This window comes from Engystomops pustulosus, chromosome 9, assembly GCF_040894005.1.
Source record: "Engystomops pustulosus chromosome 9, aEngPut4.maternal, whole genome shotgun sequence".
In the NCBI taxonomy this organism is placed as follows: domain Eukaryota; kingdom Metazoa; phylum Chordata; class Amphibia; order Anura; family Leptodactylidae; genus Engystomops; species Engystomops pustulosus.
Genome location: NC_092419.1, coordinates 39,158,061 through 39,175,502, shown reverse-complemented (window position 1 = coordinate 39,175,502; position 17,442 = coordinate 39,158,061). Strand labels below are relative to the sequence as shown.

The 17,442-nt window shown below is 38.8% G+C and overlaps 1 protein-coding gene across 1 annotated transcript; it reads right to left on the bottom strand.

Annotated features, from left to right (window-relative positions):
* Positions 1-9,638: 9,638 nt before the first annotated feature.
* Positions 9,639-13,156, bottom strand: SLITRK2 (SLIT and NTRK like family member 2). Its single transcript, XM_072123249.1, has 2 exons — positions 12,512-13,156; positions 9,639-12,304 (listed from the first exon to the last, which is right to left on the bottom strand). Exon 2 carries the CDS (start codon positions 12,259-12,261, stop codon positions 9,718-9,720), a length of 2,544 nt encoding a protein of 847 aa, XP_071979350.1. The 5' UTR covers positions 12,262-12,304; positions 12,512-13,156; the 3' UTR covers positions 9,639-9,717.
* Positions 13,157-17,442: the final 4,286 nt, after the last annotated feature.

The window sequence follows — 17,442 nt, the reverse complement described above, 5'->3', positions numbered from 1 at the left end:
TAGTGTCGTCCAAAGTAGGGAAATGCCACGCTCACACCCACCAGGTAGTGTTCTAGCAGATTTCTCATTTTACTTTTCTGTTCAAGGTCAATAAACAACTCAAAAGTTGTAAAAGCCAAGGATAAACAATGATAAAGAGTGGAATAAAATATGTAAAATGTCATTGACTCAGAGTTTTCTTATGTTATTTTTTTCATTTAGAAGGGGACAGATTGTCAGTGGAATGTTCTCAAGTTGCCAGCAGAGTACAGACCTTGTCTTTCCAGGAAGTATTGAGTTATGTTATTGAGCACAATGCCACATGCTGGAAGGACATAACCGGCAGTGTTCGCATTAGTGTAAGCGTTTGTTGTGTGCCAAATCGAATGGCCTGAACCTGAATTAATTCCACCAATAGCCTGTACAATTTATGACAGATGATACAGTGAGACTGATGGATGTTTTTATTTTCATAAAAAATTTCCGTACATTACCTACCATAGAGCTGAGTTACTCAATACGAATATGATCTAAATACTAATGAGCCAATTTGGCCAAATTTTAAAAATCTGTTCAGGTCCGGGTACCAACCCGAACCTCAACTTCTAATGACATTCGGGATTGGGTCCAGGTACTTGAACCTGCAAAGTTCAGTATGATCCCAAACTTTGCAATTCTAGTCCACTCAACATTAGATCTAAATAAAGGAGATCCTACCATATTTAAAGTATAAGAAGAGATTGGTGGAAGATTTCTTTTTTTGCTGTTTGTAAAGATCTTGAAGGGAATAAAAAATGTAAGTTAATGCTTAGATTTTAAAAAAATGAATCAAAAATCCATATAGCGCTAAGTCCTCACCGGTCTTTATGTGATAATACGGTGTAATTTATCTTAGGATTTTCTTTTTTTCCTCTCTTATGTCTGTGACTAATTTTGGTACATTTCTAAATTTGTGCCTTTCCCCCTCGCCTAGGAAAGTTAGCAGTGCAAGAATTTTTCTGTGTTGTCCTTGATATAAGTTTCAAATCCACTTGTAGGTGTAAGAACAAGTCACAGTTGTTGTGCAAATCATGGTTAAAAAGTCGCAAATAAGCTCTAGTCTAGTCTAGTCTAGTCAAGCGTAAGAAAAAATTTAGAAGGGGCTGAGAACAGTTTGAGAGTATTGTGCAACGTTTTTGTGGCATTTTAAGAAAAAGTCACAAAAGCCCCATACACTCAGCTGCCTGATATATCAACCTCTAAGATAAATCATACAAGTCCAAAACCTGTAAAAACCATAAAAAGATATGAACAAAAATCCTAAGTAAAGCTAAATGATCCCCATAGACTCACAAGACTGATAAAATCAATTCTTGGCTCGTCAATTATTATGAGTTATTATGCATTATTAGTGAAAATTAAAAATTTATCTGAGAAATTATATATACCCAGATGCAACACTTATTTACCTGTTAATTAATCAGACAAAACAATTCACTCTGTAGTGTGTGTGAACACAACAAACTATCAATTTTACACAATTAGTTATCACAGAAAATGGGCACTTGTTATGAAATTTCTCCATATTGGCTTTTTTATGGACCTGTCTAACTTAAATAAATTAAGGGAAGGCCCATCTGTTTTGCTACTTTGCATATCAATGACTACACGGGTCCTTGTTGTATAACATTACTTTTCTAGAATACATCTACATTGGATACATTGTTCATACTACCATATACACCATAAATATAACCATGATACTATTATGGATCAAATACATTTTTTCCAATCTGTGCCAACTGGCACTGATGGGCCCCATTGAAATGACAATGGTTACTTAAAGAACATCTACCACCAGATTACTAAATAACCTTGTAAAGGTGCAGAAGGTGCTCAGACTCACGGCGCACAATCACCTCTCTGCTTCCACAGACTCCTCCGGTTGGGGAACTAGGATCTGGCGTTGATCAGAGCCGGAGCTTGGAGAGAGTGGGGCCTGTGATCTCTACTATTTCCCCGGCGGACGGCAAGAGGAGGCTTGCAATGGAGGGCATGAATATATTAATGTCCATGGAAGCCGAGAGGCACTTGGGCACCGCTAGCCTGAGCGCCTCCGGTACTTTTATAAAGATATTCTTTTGCCGATAAAGAAGCCTAAATACATGTAAAACGGCCCCATCCACTAGACGTAATGAACACCCTATCAAGGACACTCTGCCACCAGTAATCTGGTGGTAGATATCCTTTAATGGTACACTTTTTTGCCAGTATTTTAGGGGGCATAATAATAAAGAAAAAAACAACAGTGTCCCCTGTGAAGACTTCTATGGGCTCATCCCCACAACAGAGAAGTGACAGTGTGCACAGCTGCACTCCACCCAATATTTCTTAAAGAAAACCTATCATTAAAATCCATCATAATAAACCTGAGACACTTACTCCAAGCTCCAGGCTCCATGGTCTCCTTTCTTATTAAGTCAACTTTTGAAATTTTGCTACTGAGCGAGAGGGATTCTATGGTGAGGTTAGCAGAACCCCTCCAAAATACAGCTTCAAAAGCTGTTACACTGTGAAGTAGCACTTACCCCTTCCATTGTGTACTGAAACTTCCTCTGCTGCATTGTGATTACATCAGGCAGAGGAAGGGGTAGTGCTACGGAAACAGAGGTGAGGGTGAAATAGTTTAACAGCCTGTGACGCCAGAGCATGGAGGGGCTCTGTTAATGTCTCTAGAGCTCTTCAAACTCAGAAGCATAATTTTACAAGTTAATTTTATCAGGAAAGAGGTCATGGGTAACAAATATAAGTCATGGTGCCTGGATCCATGAGTAAGTGTTCTTGTTTTATCATGATGGATTCTGATGTTTGGCCACCCTCCGGGATTTATCAGCGCCGGTGGCCCCGCACCACCCTCTACATTGGTTGGGTGAGAAGAGGGTGGGGCAAGGCTACTGGCAACTAAATTATGGCTTATATGATGTTTTCAGGCTTATAACCTGTGATAAATCTCCCCCATGTGTCAATTCCATCAATATTCCATCAATGTATGCATGTTCTATAACGTTTGTCTGATAAAAGGCAATGCCAGAATACATTAAGACTGTCTTAATACCCTCCAGAGCTTCTTAGTAGATTCTGGCACTAGTTTTCTTGAGGATACTATAATAAATACAGGAGGTTGCTCTTTAACTAAAAGAAAGTTCTATCTATTTTTTCCAACACAATTTTAACATCTTACATGAATGCAATGAAATCGGTTTCTAGAATGATACATCGATCTCACTTTCTGTTATAGTGGTCATTTTTGGTCCCTCTCCAAATCTACCAGCATCCTGCTCAAAAACAAATAATAAAAACAGTATAATAAAAGCAGGCAAATATATGTAAAGCGACATCCTCAGTCCTTTGCATATAAATAACCTCACCACATGGGCAAAGTCTTTTACATTCAGATCAGGGTTTGTGACTGTCAATGCTAAGTTTTGGCCAAGAGCCATTTTGAGACTATAATAAAACCCTATAAACATGAGAGCAAGTATGATGCATACGCAAGTTCATTTAGCAAATGCAATACCTTTTTCATTACAGAAATCATATAAATCACCACAATCTGCACAGCAATGAGTTATGAGGTGGGTAATAATTCACTAAAAGACAAGTAGTATTTCAGGGCTCAATATTGCTTCATTTCAGAAAGTGACATGCTGCAAATTGTCATTCAGGCTTAAGTGCAGAAGAAATCTATGGCTTTTATGAATCTTTTTAAATATATGTAGTGTGTATTATGTATGATACAATAGCACCGTCTATCATCACTTATACACTCTCTTATATCCAAAGCCATTCTTTAAAAAAAAAAAAAATATATATATATATATATATATTACAATTATCTGGGGTATTATTATTTCAGAAAATGATCATTATTAGAGATGAACAAGCACTAAAATGCTCGGGTGCTCGTTATTCGAGACAAACTTTTCCAGATGCTCGAGTGCTCGTCTCGAATAACGAGCCCCATTGAAGTCAATGGGAGACCCTAGCATTTTTTTGTTAAAACAGAACAGTAAAAGAACAGTGCTTAATTAAATATTCCAGATGTTTCCTGATGTTTTGCTTGTTAGAAAACATTGAAATTCTTCACTTTGCAGGTGTGCGCGCGTGTCTCCCGCTAAGTTCGGAGATGTTCGGAACATCTGGAATGTGAAGAATATTATTCTTCCAATGTGTTCTGCACTTAAATGGTCCTGTACTCAATGTTTTTAATGTTTTAATTCTTTTCTTCACTTTGCAGATGTGCACGCGTATCTCCGAACCTATCGGAAGACACGCGCGTACACTCGTCGCTCGGACGAGTATAGTCGCTCATCTGTTATCATTATGAAATGCAAAGTAAGAGGTGACTCCATGAAAACACTTTCTGTATCACATATGGTTTTGAAGATCTCTGCTTGCAGTCATTAAAAGGGTTTACATTTTGGCACAGATTTGTATGAAGCAGGATAATCTATTTCAAAAAATCCCCCTCCAAAAATAAAAGATGGTTTCGAAAAATGCACGGGTCAAAAACCCCCAAAAAACTGCACTTAGTTAAGGCACCTTTCACACTTGCATTTTTCTTGCGCGTGTTCTGCGAGTGTTTTTCATGTGCAGAACTTGCATTGAACTCTGGCTCATTGTAATCAATGTTTTTTTTTTCATACTTGAATTTATTTTCACGCACACACACATGTTTTTTTTTAACGTACATTTATATATCAGCATTCTCTACTTTTGCAAGTCACGCGTGTGAAAACGCACCATTCAAGTCTATGGAGATGCATCAAAAACGCATTGCACTCTGAGACACTTGCAAGTCCAATGCAAGTGCAATGCGTTTTTCACTGATCAATTGCCATAAAAAAGATAGAGCTCAGTCCTGAGTCCTTTTCACATGCGTTATCTGCGCATGAAAAACACATTGAAAATGCATTGAAAACACACAAAAAAATGCGTGAAAAACTGAGACACTGAACAAACTCTGACTGAAAACTGATTCAACACTGATGAAAAGACGAGACCTGCAACGCAAGTGTGGAAGGGGCCTAACAGATGGCACAGTCAGTGGGAGGTTTCTCGCAAGAGGATTTTGATGCAGAAAATACAAGACTTATATCTGATTTGTGAATAGTCTGTTGCACTCAGATTAACCCTAACTGCAAACAAACATGTGCTTTCCGAGAGGTCAAACAACAAATCCGCAGTTATTTTCAGCCCATGTAAATCCATTCAGGAACAGGTTTCCTGAGTTCAGTTGAAGCCTAAACAAAAGTTTGCTTTGGGTACCTTACCCCAGACCCAAACCTGAATGTTCCCGCATACCGGTAACAGGGTGTTGACTCTTTAAATGGCATGTGGTGCATGTGCATGCCGCCATTTTCCCTAGGATCGGCACTCCACATGATATCGCTAGAGTGAAGATCCTACACAACACATCCTACACCACATTAATGCTAAATAGAAACTGCATTTTGAGCTTTTTATAGTCCGTGATATTCTTCGAACGCTGCATTAAGATATTTTCAAAATAATAAGTTTGTTGCTTTGTAGCTTTCACTATGCTTAGTCTCAAGCAGTGCTTGTCAAGAATCTGAGTTTATATGTATGTCAATGTATTTTTGCCAAATTTTTCAGATTTGCCAGTATTTAGTAGTGTTCTTGAATGAAGAACAAGGTAAAATATTATTTTTTCTAGATTGGAAATTTCAGGGACAAAAGACATATTTGAAATTGACAACAATAAAAAGTCTTTTACAGTTTTTCAATCATCCCAAGAAGAAAAACCTTCATTAGATAACTATAGGCGAATTTTAGATGGCACCAAGTTGGTTACCACTTTGAGGTTGCATTGGATTCTTCATAGTTTTTAATGACATTTATAATGAACTTAAAGGGATTATCGGAGGTTGGAAAAATATGGCTTCCAAAAGCAGCTCCATACCTGAGCATTGGTAGAGTGTGGAATTGGAACCTAGCGTCCTTCTTTTTTATATAGCTACAGTGCAATACTGGTACATGGTCAAGTGTGGCATTGTTTTTTTTAAAAAAAATCCTGTAAAAATCCTTAATGCATGTTTCAGCTGAACTAGATCTCAAACTCATGTGAAGAAGGTGGACACTTTAAGGGGTTGTCTGACATTGAAGAACTTTCCTATATCCCAATTGAAAAGAAATAAAATAATGAAACATTTGCTATGGGTTGGGTGGCAGGTAATCACTATAGCCTGGGCTGAGGGCTGACATTCTGTAGTCACTGACATGAGAGGACCATCATACCAGTGAATTTGAAACATCTTGGCTCAGCCACTTATTGGCAGTAGTGATCACGTGCCACCACATCTATAGCAAAGACTAGGAGCTCCGCAGGAGCTGTAGTGCTGGGTACCCTAGGAAGCAATAATGTAAGTTACTATTACTATTATATCACTGCACATTTGAGGCACTTTTATATACTGCATTCCGTTCTATAGTAGCCACTACAGGCTTTTTGGTCAACTTGACTTTTGACTTCAGATCCTAAAAAATCCAAATCTGAAGGACAAATCCACTGGCTTTTACACATAAGACATGCACACATCAATTTTTCAATGATTTTTGCAATAATAGCAGCCATGAATCAATTCTGCTGTAAAAAAAAAAGGAAAAAAGATCCTGATTATTTTAGTTCTATGATCGGTAGAAAACACAACTGCCGATCATTTACATGGACAGATGGTTTATGGGCATCTGTCATCACACTACCATCACAGATCAGCACAACTCAACCAGGTCAATGAGGTCTAACTAGTATGAGTTTCACATGGTAATCTATAATGGGTAATAGATACCCTGGGTAATTCCCCTGGGAGAAGTCATGTTTTTGTTTCTAATCTGGACATTGCTAACCATTATTGATGGGATTTGATCAGATCTTATTGGATTAGAGCAGAATCTGTGACTCTCCATTACATTGCTGGAAGTTGTGGTTCACACCCTTAGATTTGCCTGCAGCATTCTTCATACTTAGCTCCATATTATTAGGCTACCTGCTCACGACCATGGTCAAACATACACACCCATTTTTCACACCCAATTTTCTCAGATCCTAATAAACTATAGCCTGTAAGTGATCAGTGAAAAATGGCTATTAGTAGGACATACTCTACTTTTTAATGGGTTGGCCACACGGTCAGTTAAAGTAACGGCTGTGGCCAGTTATCTATTAAAAAGTATAGCATTCAATATGGCCTTGTGCTGTCACATGCCAGAGTTTCACCATGATTTGTATCTCCTCCTATAATATTTGAAGGGAAGGAAATATAATAAACATGTAATGCCATGTACAAATCTTATTTCCCATGTGATGTAGTGTGGAGAGTCTGATGCATCAACACAAAAGTGCTAGCAACACATATGTTATAATAATAGCTATAGATAGATAGGCTGGAATCACACATGCGGTTGTAATGCAGATCTTTGCCACAAAGCCACATACGAATATCATAAGAAATAGATCAGTAAAGGAAAGAATAATACTTCTTCCTACTGAATGCACTTGCTTTTTTTTTTTAGCTCAAACTGTTTTGGGGCAGAACATACAATGAAATCCAAATAAAAAAAAGCCACAATTCTCAATATATCACCAAAATTCTAACCCAGATAACTGCACTAAATCCATGGCTGTGGGACAAAAACTAACAAACCCCATTGAACAAAGTGAATCAGAATGCAGACCATGGAATAAACTTGAATTTCAGTGGTCTTTATGGAAAAGTTGCAACTTTGGTAGACTGCAATGTGAACTTACCCATAAACTACTATATAAACAGAATGTGTGGCTCCATCCTTATGGCTATAGGTTTTTACAATATGCTATAACAGATGCTACAACCACAAAGAAAGCTGTTACATAATAACAGTTTCATCCGAGAAAGATTAGATACAAAATACTTGTACATGTGAACAATCCAAGTCTCGTCTGTGCAATATAATGCCGAGTGACTAATAATGAAGATGATATCTAATTATAGATATGATTAGACATACTATGCAATGTATGTGGATACTGTGCTGTATTATATAATCCTCCTCCATGATTTTTTTTTTATTTAGCTTTCCCAATATGCTGTAGGTTTCCATTTGCTATAGAAACTAGCTGCAGGCTTGGAGATTGAGATGTATTTTAAGCAGGGCACAGACTTATCCTCCACTGCTCATAGGCTTGAATGAGACAGCAATAAAGCACTATTAAATGCACATTTACAAAATCGTCGGGAAAACGTTAGAATTTACAGAAATTCTTAAAACAGTCAGCAGTGTCCACTTCAATCTCTGCATGATAATAACGGATTATTATGTGCAGTAACCTATTTATGAAAAGGAAACAGTGTGCTTCTTTCAGACTCCATCAATTGCTTTAGTAAAAGATGTGAAAAGCTTGGCCTACTTTATATGCAGATCACCATCCCAGTTGCATAAGGATTTACAATAGACCAAAACAAAACAGTTTTTGTCTTAAATAATGGGTGTTTGTTTAATTCCCACAATTATGGCTGCATAGGAAATGTTTACGGACTATTTAGGATGTAGATATTGCACTTTGATCATTTTAATTGTGCCATCACTCGCCTAAAATATACATGAACTGCAATTAATGCTATAACGTCTCCAGACTCTGCTATCTAGAGCGTTCCCACGTACAAGCTGCAGCAAAGCAAATCCCAAAAATGGCAACGTCAGTCAAACAAATGTAAAAGTTGTAGATAACAAAGAGCCATCCAAGCAGAGATACACAAATATCACTTTGTAGCATTTAACTCTCATTTAATTAGGAAAATAGTCTTAAAACAATTAATTAGCATTATCAGTAGAGCTGGAAAAAGTAAGCAAGAACACTATATATATATATATATATATATATATATATATATATATATAGAACCTTCTTTCAAGGAAGCATTTCTAAATTTCTAGAACTCTATATTCAAAATTTACATCTTGAAGGAAATCTTAAGGGAAAGATGTACAATCCAAACAAAGCCTTTGACGATGACTTCAAAGTCCAAGAAATTCTGGACATTATTATATAATTATTATTATAATTTCTTTTCTTTTTTTTTTTACCAATGCAATGTAAAATACAAAAGAGATTGTTCTTAATCTTTATGGGATATACAATATATATATATATATAGAATTTTTTTTTATTTCTGAAATACCGCACATTAAAATATATTCATGGTATAAAAGCTAAAAGCAACAATTAGGTTATTTAAAGTGCAAAGGCACTTTAACTGAAAAAAGTGACGCCCAGTGGCTGCAGTAGGTAATTGATTTGTAACAGTAACGTTATTTACATAAGAAAAGGAAGTTCAGTTCACTGAGAGCTTCAGAGATCTTCTAGTTACTGTTTAGAACGTGAGGCTGAATATTCACTTTCATATTATAAAACAGAAAACAGACAAACCAAAAGAAAAACATAGGCATAAAAAAGCAAGTGTTCACTTAAAGGAAACTGGTTCTAGAAGTGTAACGTAGAAATAATTTAAAGAAAAGGGAAAAAAAAGGATACATTGCCCCCAATGCCAATGGTTATACAATGTATCTGTACCTGTGTAGCTCAAAAAAGGCATACCGTGTATGCACAATTGCTTCTGACATTCCATATAAACAACAAGCGTGAAGCACTGTTTTTTTTTGTTGTTTTCACATATATTTTTTTTTTTTTAGAAATGTTGCCTACAGCTGACTTATTGCAGTTTGCTTTTCCAAAACCTCAAGGTAATCTGGCTCTGATTGCATTTTTCCTTGAAGGAGAAGATGCTCCTGTTTAGATTGTTCTGCAAAGTATTTTCTGGGGGTGCCATATAAAACAGTTTTATTTATCCTGTCCTGGTTCTGGCGCCTCGATTCATACGCAGGCATGAGCTGCCTTTTGGGCAAGGTGCAAAAGTTATAATGAACAACCCCTCCACTGGGCAATTCGTTTACCCTTTCTGCAATATTCTGGTACAAAAGTTCTGGCTCTGCTGTGGCAGAGGACTTTTCCAAGAGTTCAGTTGTGCTTATTGTGTATGCAGATGGGTCCTCCTTTTTGTGATCCAGTTTGCTGTAACTAAACTCTTGAAGGTTTCTATAGTAGGCAACTGGGTCTCCTTCTTTTTGCATGTAGATTGGATTCTGACACATTTGGCCAACAGGTGGTGGGATGTAATTATACACATGGGCCTCGGTCTTATCATTGGAGTTGGAATTGTAGGAGCCATATTGCAGTTGGAAAGAGCTGATATCTAAATTGTTTGCACTGCTGCTTGGAACACTCTGTACCCCTTTCCGTCTTTTCAACACAAAGACAAACAGGCCTGCCCCAAAACATACTGAAAGAATGAAAACCACTAGTAATCCCAAAATGAGCACTGACAGAGGAACCTCAGTGTGCAGTTCTGGATAAGGACTTGGTGATATCTCAGAAGGATGTGGTGTGTAGGTTTTGTGATTGTAAGATAACACAGTTGCATCTGCCAAATGTGGGTTTTCTGGACAGATTGCCTCTTTAGACACAATCCTCAAATGCTCTCCAGCATGTTGTAGCGGTGACTCACATGTTACTTCCTGAACCACCACAGTGGAGCTTGATTGCTCAATCCAGTTTTTCAGACCTAAAATATCACACGTGCAATCCCAAGGGTTTTCCTGGAGATCTATTTGTATGAAGGCAGTGAGCTGGTCAAGAATTCCCTTCACAGGCAGATAAGAGAAATGGTTGTTCCTCAAATTTAGTCTCGTAAGGGCAGTACCACCAAATACGTTATCAGGCAATGACCTCAGTAAATTATTGTTCAGGAATAAGAGCTGTAAGTTACTAAGAGCATCAAATGTACGTGGAAAAATGTCCTTTATCACATTGTATTCTAAATAAAGATATTGCAAACTGTACAAACCTTCAAACATGGATGGATAGAGGATTTCAAGGTAGTTGCCATTGAGATAAAGTCTACGTAAGCTTGTAAGGTTTGAAAAGGCACCTTCTTGTATGACTGCTATTCGATTATTTCCTAAATGTAACAAGTCCAGTGAATAGAATTCTAGAAGATCAGTCTTATAAACAATTTGTAGGTAGTTTCCTGTCAGATAGAGCTTTCTTGGATTGCTGGGTTTAGGCTGAAGATCAGAAATGTTGCTGATTTTTCTCTCTTGACAATTCACAGTTAAGCCACTGTCAGAGGTCTGAGATGTGCAAACACAACTTTCCGGGCAGCTTAAAGGAACTGGAGATTTGGTCTGATATACCATGATAGGCCCAAAAATCTGCCTATCTTTAGATACAGTGACTCTAGGAGTGGGTCGGTTCCTGGTTTTGGGAGGCCGACTGGCCTTTGGAGCTCTGGTTGGGCTCACAGCAGGGTTAAAGGTTGGAGGAATCCGTTGTATGCGAGTATCTGGAAAAGCTGGATGTGAAGATCTCTGATTTGTATCAGTAGAACTTTTTCTAGGACACAGATCTTGCCTTGTGAGCTGTGTAACATCTTTTCCATGTAGTCTAAAAGGAGTCTCACAAACAATCTCCCCCACAAATACAGTGATGGTATCTAACCAGGATTTAAGGGGAATCAAATCACAGGTACAATTCCAAGGGTTCTCCTCGAGTTGAATCTCCATGATCCCTCCAATGTGCTCAAGGACACCAGCAAAGGGCAACATTTTGAGCCTATTGCCTCTTAGATCCAAATGAGTTAAGAGAACAAAGCGAAAGACGTTGTTGGGGAGAGATAATAGGAGATTGTCATTAAGAATCAAGACTTTTAATTTATTCAGTTTGCTGAAAGCACCAGCTTCAATAACACTGATGAAATTGTAATCTGCTTGCAAATACTCAAGACTCTCCAGGCCCTGGAAAGTTTCCTCTCTTAGCATTTCTAATTTGTTGTTATTCAGATGTAATCTTTTCAGTGTCTTAAGCCCATTGAAAGCACCAGTCCTGATTTCTTGAAGCTCATTGTTTCCCAAATGTAAAGTCACAGCATTGGAGTAATTGACAAACTCATTTGGATATAGCCTGCTCAGTAAGTTGCCATTAAGGAACAGCTGATAAATTCTGGACTGGGGAGGCAGCAGCAAACTGACGCTGGTGAATCCTTTATTCTCACAATTGATATTTAGTACATTCTCCTTCTCCTCACACAGGCAGCGGATCTTGCATATATCTTTGGCAGTTTTACGACTCTCTGTCTTTAAGATTGCAGTCACTGACATAACACTCAGCAACAAAATGCTGTTCAGCATCTTTGTATTCCACAGATCCAAGATCTGGTACCTATTGTAAAACCTTAAAGAAAAACAAGAAAATAAAATAATGCAAAATAATAACGTAAAAAAGATTGGTACAAATGTCAAAGTGTAGAAACACTATGCAAATCCATGTCTAATAATCTGGAAGCCCCCACTTTCCCTGTTCCCAGACCGATCCTACAGCTTCCCAGTGAATCCCGGTATATTCTCTGAAAACGTGGAGAAATATTAACTGTGTACTCACACATCAGGAAAGCATGAGGCTTTTCTTCCTTGCAAGTCCTATGCAGGTTTTCATATCAAAGCGTGCAGTTCCAGCTCGGCTCATTTGTCCCTATCCATGATCTCTGGGGAAATGTGGGTAGAAGTTATCTGAGTGGGAGTCTGCCGTGACTGGGAGTAGTTGCTGCCGTGGCCGCCTTCCCTTCTCTGCTTCCTATGAGTGGGTTTCTGTAGAGGTTTCTGCTCCGCAGGCTCCCTCGGACCCAGAGAGGGTGACGTCACGCTCTGGAAATTTGTTGCTGGGGGAGCACTGCAAACACGTTGTGCCTGTCTATTGTGTTCGCTTGTAAAGCTCAAATGTGATCCGTCCCTTTCATTATAGGAAAGGGAGTGTGAAACTCATTGTGATCCTTGGATGCTGTCTGTCTGAGAAGGACAGTATCCACTCAACCCCCCCCCTTCTTCTTAAATACTCCTGATCATCATTTTAGGCTGCACTATATAGAGGACAATGCTGTAAGTTTCTTCTATTTCTCTATCTCTGCTCCGGCACAGATGCATATAACATGACTGGCTAAGTGTGTCACCTGTTCTGGCACGCCTGGAAGTTACATCTGTGCAGCATATGCATTCAGGGGCTCTGTAATGAGGAGTGATATGCATGTCTGTATTAATTACTCTGCATGTTTGACCTACTGAAACTAATGTACATAGGAGCCGATTGCTTGCGTGTTGACTGCTAAATGCTGACACCAAATGTTTGCCGTAGTCACTGCTGTCACATATTGAATTGTTTGTGAGCAAGGAGAAGAAGAAGAAGAAGAAAAAAAAGCATTGATGCTTCCCTGTGGAATTTGTATATGCTGGGTCTATTTATTTATGGTGACAAATGAGTTAAAATATCCCTGCATTCCCACACCCCTAAGCTCGGATCCGGGTGCACAAGTGACCTTTGGCAACTAGTAATGAGAAGGGGCAGGCAGGAAGACAAGAATTGATGGACAGCTTCTCATCCTCAAACATGATTTTATCCTCTAATGGGACCACTGGGAGGAATTGTGAGTTAGGTCCCATAGTCTAGATGTAATTATGTGTGGAGCGTACAACATCATCATCAACTGTGTGTTGGACTGTAGAGTATTTGGATCATTATTACAGCAATTACTCTCTGTGGTGTCAGTGGTGCTTCTATTAACCGATTTGTGGCTAGAAGCTCATTAACTCCAGTTAGTAAAGACTCATAAAACCCTTCCCTTCTTGGAAGTCTATTGTGACTTGCCACCCAGTAACCCTTTGTATCCCGAACCCTCATTGATCATCCCTGCAGCAATCCCAGTAACCCTTTATCTCCTGCTGTTTTTGGCTGGCAGGAGATCCACTGAGCTTGCAGGAGTATAAAGAAGTTTGTTCAGTTGATATATCCATGACATTATTATTATTGTTAGGTTACTCAAGGTTAACTTTGTCATTTTCAAAGGAAATGTGTGATGACCTACAGTAAGTGCGAGCCTATATAAGGGTGTGAAGGAGGAGGGGAACTCCAAGAAGAAGTGGATATTGCTAAGGTTGTCCTAGTGGCTATGAAAGAAAGCATTATTTATAAAGAGAGGCGAAGAATGCAGGTTTTCTTGATGTTGGCGCCAATGCACAAACCCGTGCTGCATTAATGTAGCCTTGCCTGGCTTAACTCTCTCAACCGCTTTCACACAAAGTAGCGATCAGTGAACTGATTGTTTCCTGGCCGGATGGACTGTGGGTGGTGGAGAGAAATACAGGATGACATTTGCAGGGGTGTTTGGCATCAGGAATATAAAAATGCATTCTCTATATCTCTGGGTGACATTCATCTGTCGGCTAGAGAAGGACAAACGCTGCCACTTGTCCGTTACGTGCCCAGTTCTAGCAAATATTAGATTTTTTTATTATCATACAAAAATTCTAATGAGATCTCACTGCAAAGAGGTTTTTACACGGAGCAGATCTGTACAACTCGCCTTTCTTCTCAGCTCTCAGCTGAAGCACATTCTGTACCAGGCTTTCAGAAACAGATAGGACAGGAGGGGGAGTTGCAAATGTTTTCCCTTCCAGAATTAGACCTGATTCGGCCACCTACCCACTATTTCTATTTGGGGGTACAAGGTAGAAGGCTGTATTTCTTTGATCTATTTATCTGAAATGGTTTTTAGTGAATTTGTCTTCTGGCTATATACAATACATGGGCATGATGACATTAGTTTATATAGAGCTGTAGGGTGGTTGAGGCAGATTTGTGTGCACAGACCACAGCCCACTCATTGATAATGCTGCTATTGAATCACAGGAAGCTGCACCAAGCTTCAGCTGCTTGTAAGAGGCAAATCTTAGAGTGTCTCCCTTTCATTTAATGGAGATCTTGTCTGTTCCCACATAGACAACTAACCTTTTTACAAATATAGATTGTATCACTCACACATCCCTTTAAATGTAAAAGTAATCTATAAACTATTCTCATCAATATATCAAGTTATTGTAGAGATCCCTTTACATTATAAAACAGCCTGATCCACCATCATCATTTATAGACCAGTCATCTCTATATACAGTACAATTCTCCCAGTCACTATGTAGGACCACACTTCAGACTCCTAAATCCAGAATGAACAGGGACTACTCATTGGGGCACATTTACTTACCCGGTCCTGTCATGATCCCTGAGCTGTGTTCTCCGACAAGGATAAAGTCCGGCGTGATTTTTCAAGATCATGCATCCATTTTCCTGCATCTATCACTTCCCCGCTGATGTCCGCCGGAGTTCACCTTCTTCCTCCCGGTGTATGTGAGTGCATTGTCTTGCGACACAATTTGAATTGTAAATCCCACGCTTAGTCCAAATCAGTCGGGTTGTCCGACGGCCACGACAGCAGATTTGCGCCAAAATACGATCACGTGCGCCAAAAACCCCACTAAAATGCAGCGCAAATTGGAAATAGTCAGGAAACCCGACGAAAATGCGCATTGCGGACCTTTAGTAAATGTGCCCCATTATGTCACATTAGGTAGAGACCCTTTTACATAGTTAAAACATGTTATAGATCTGTAATTGACAGTTTTTTTACATCTATGCTCATGCAGGAAAATAAGGACCGAACTCTGAACTGATGTATGTATTTGTACAATACATATATATTTTAATATGCCTAGCTTTGTCTTCTCCCTCAAAGGGGTTGTACCAAGTTTTAGTATTACCCAATACCCTCTAACCATGAGAGCAAACATTTATTTCTTCTTATTACAATGCTGAAACTTACTTAAGTCCTTAACACTCAGAAGTGTTAAAAACCCCAACAGGATCCCCGGTAGGGAAATTTCTGGGATGGTCTACCCATTATTAACTATAAATCCCCTGCTCTCTCCTCTTATTTACCCTGACATTCGAAACAGTGATCTAACACATTAGAGACCACAGTTAAAGGGGTATTCTCATCTGGGCATTCACATTCAGTTTCATTAATCTGCCATATATAAACATTTCTTCAATTGGATGTTATAAAAAAAAAAAAAGGTTCCTGTGTGAAGATAATTTCTCATAAATGTAGCCATATTGTCCGTTAGAAACAAGATAGCTTCCTCGGATACGACCACCTCACATTTAGGCAGAAATGGCCAGACATGCACTATTGAGCCCTGCCTGACCACCTGACTTCAGCGTTCATTACCATAGGACAACTGTGCAACATTTAGTAACTCAAGGACATTTCATATCGAAAAACGTATTGTTTATTTGTGCAATGCCTCCAGCAGAAGTGGTCATATCAAGGTACACATTCTTGTTTCTAAGGGACCAAATCACTACATTTATGAGAAATTATCTTCACACAGGAACATTTTTTTAATAACATCTAATTGAAGTAATGTTTATGTATGGCAGATAAGCGAAACTGAATGTGAATGCCCAGATGAGAATATCCCATTAAATTGATAGAGTCACTGTGTGCAGATAACCTTCTGAGCCTAACCATGAAAATTCCTCCTCCTTTCCTGCCATTACAGAACTATGAAGTGTCTGGGAAATAAAGGGAACAGTGTAACACCTTCTAGTTTTTGTTACTCTCATGGTTTACTGTAGTGGCATCATCCAAAAATGTAACTTTGAAGTGAGATGGAAATGGTTATGTAAAGTCAAGGAGGAGGAGAGTTTAACACTGAAGTAAGATGGGAAGCTCTGAATGTCTCCTCCTATGTGATTGACATCATGCATCTGACTTCAAGAGACCTGGTTAGAAATGTTTCTCTGCATGAAGGGCCATCAATAAAAGTGACGGGAGCGTGCTGTGGAAGACAGATCTTGATTTCAGTGTTAAAATCTCCAATTCCTTGACTTTATACAACCAGATTAAATCTCACTTCAAAGTTAATATTCTAGAAGATGCCACCATACTGGGTTATAAAAGAAACACAATCTGGAAGGCGTTCAGCTCCTTGGCAACATATTGGTACTGGCTTATTGGGTTCATTTCTGATGACAGGTTCCCTTTAAGATTAAAGCAGATCTTCTCAATTGGCACGATGGTAAAGTATTGCCAGGCAATCCAGAAAGCCAGAATTATTGGCTGGCATAAAAACAGGATGACTAAACCTTCTTAGCAATTGAAGGAGCAGCAGGAGTCCAGAGGCCTGTAACCCAACTCTTGCTACCACAACATCACTGCCACCTCACATGTTTACACCTTAACCACTTACCAAAGACCCCATGAATATCCAGCACAAATTACCACGCCATGATACTCTATCACGTAGCGCTAGATCATGCAAAAACTTTAAAGAATTGGTCTATTGGTGACTTTCTGGTTGAAGTACTGCACATACATCCTACCCCATTGCCACAAGGATATAATTTAGTTGATGTTTAAAACAGAATGTACTTTCATACACATCTGGTGGGATTATGAGCTTATCTGCCAATAGAAAATACTA

Coding starts and splice junctions, on each gene's coding strand:
- SLITRK2 (XM_072123249.1), bottom strand. CDS start 12,261: ATGCTGAACAGCATTTTGTTGCTGAGTGTTATGTCAGTGACTGCAATC.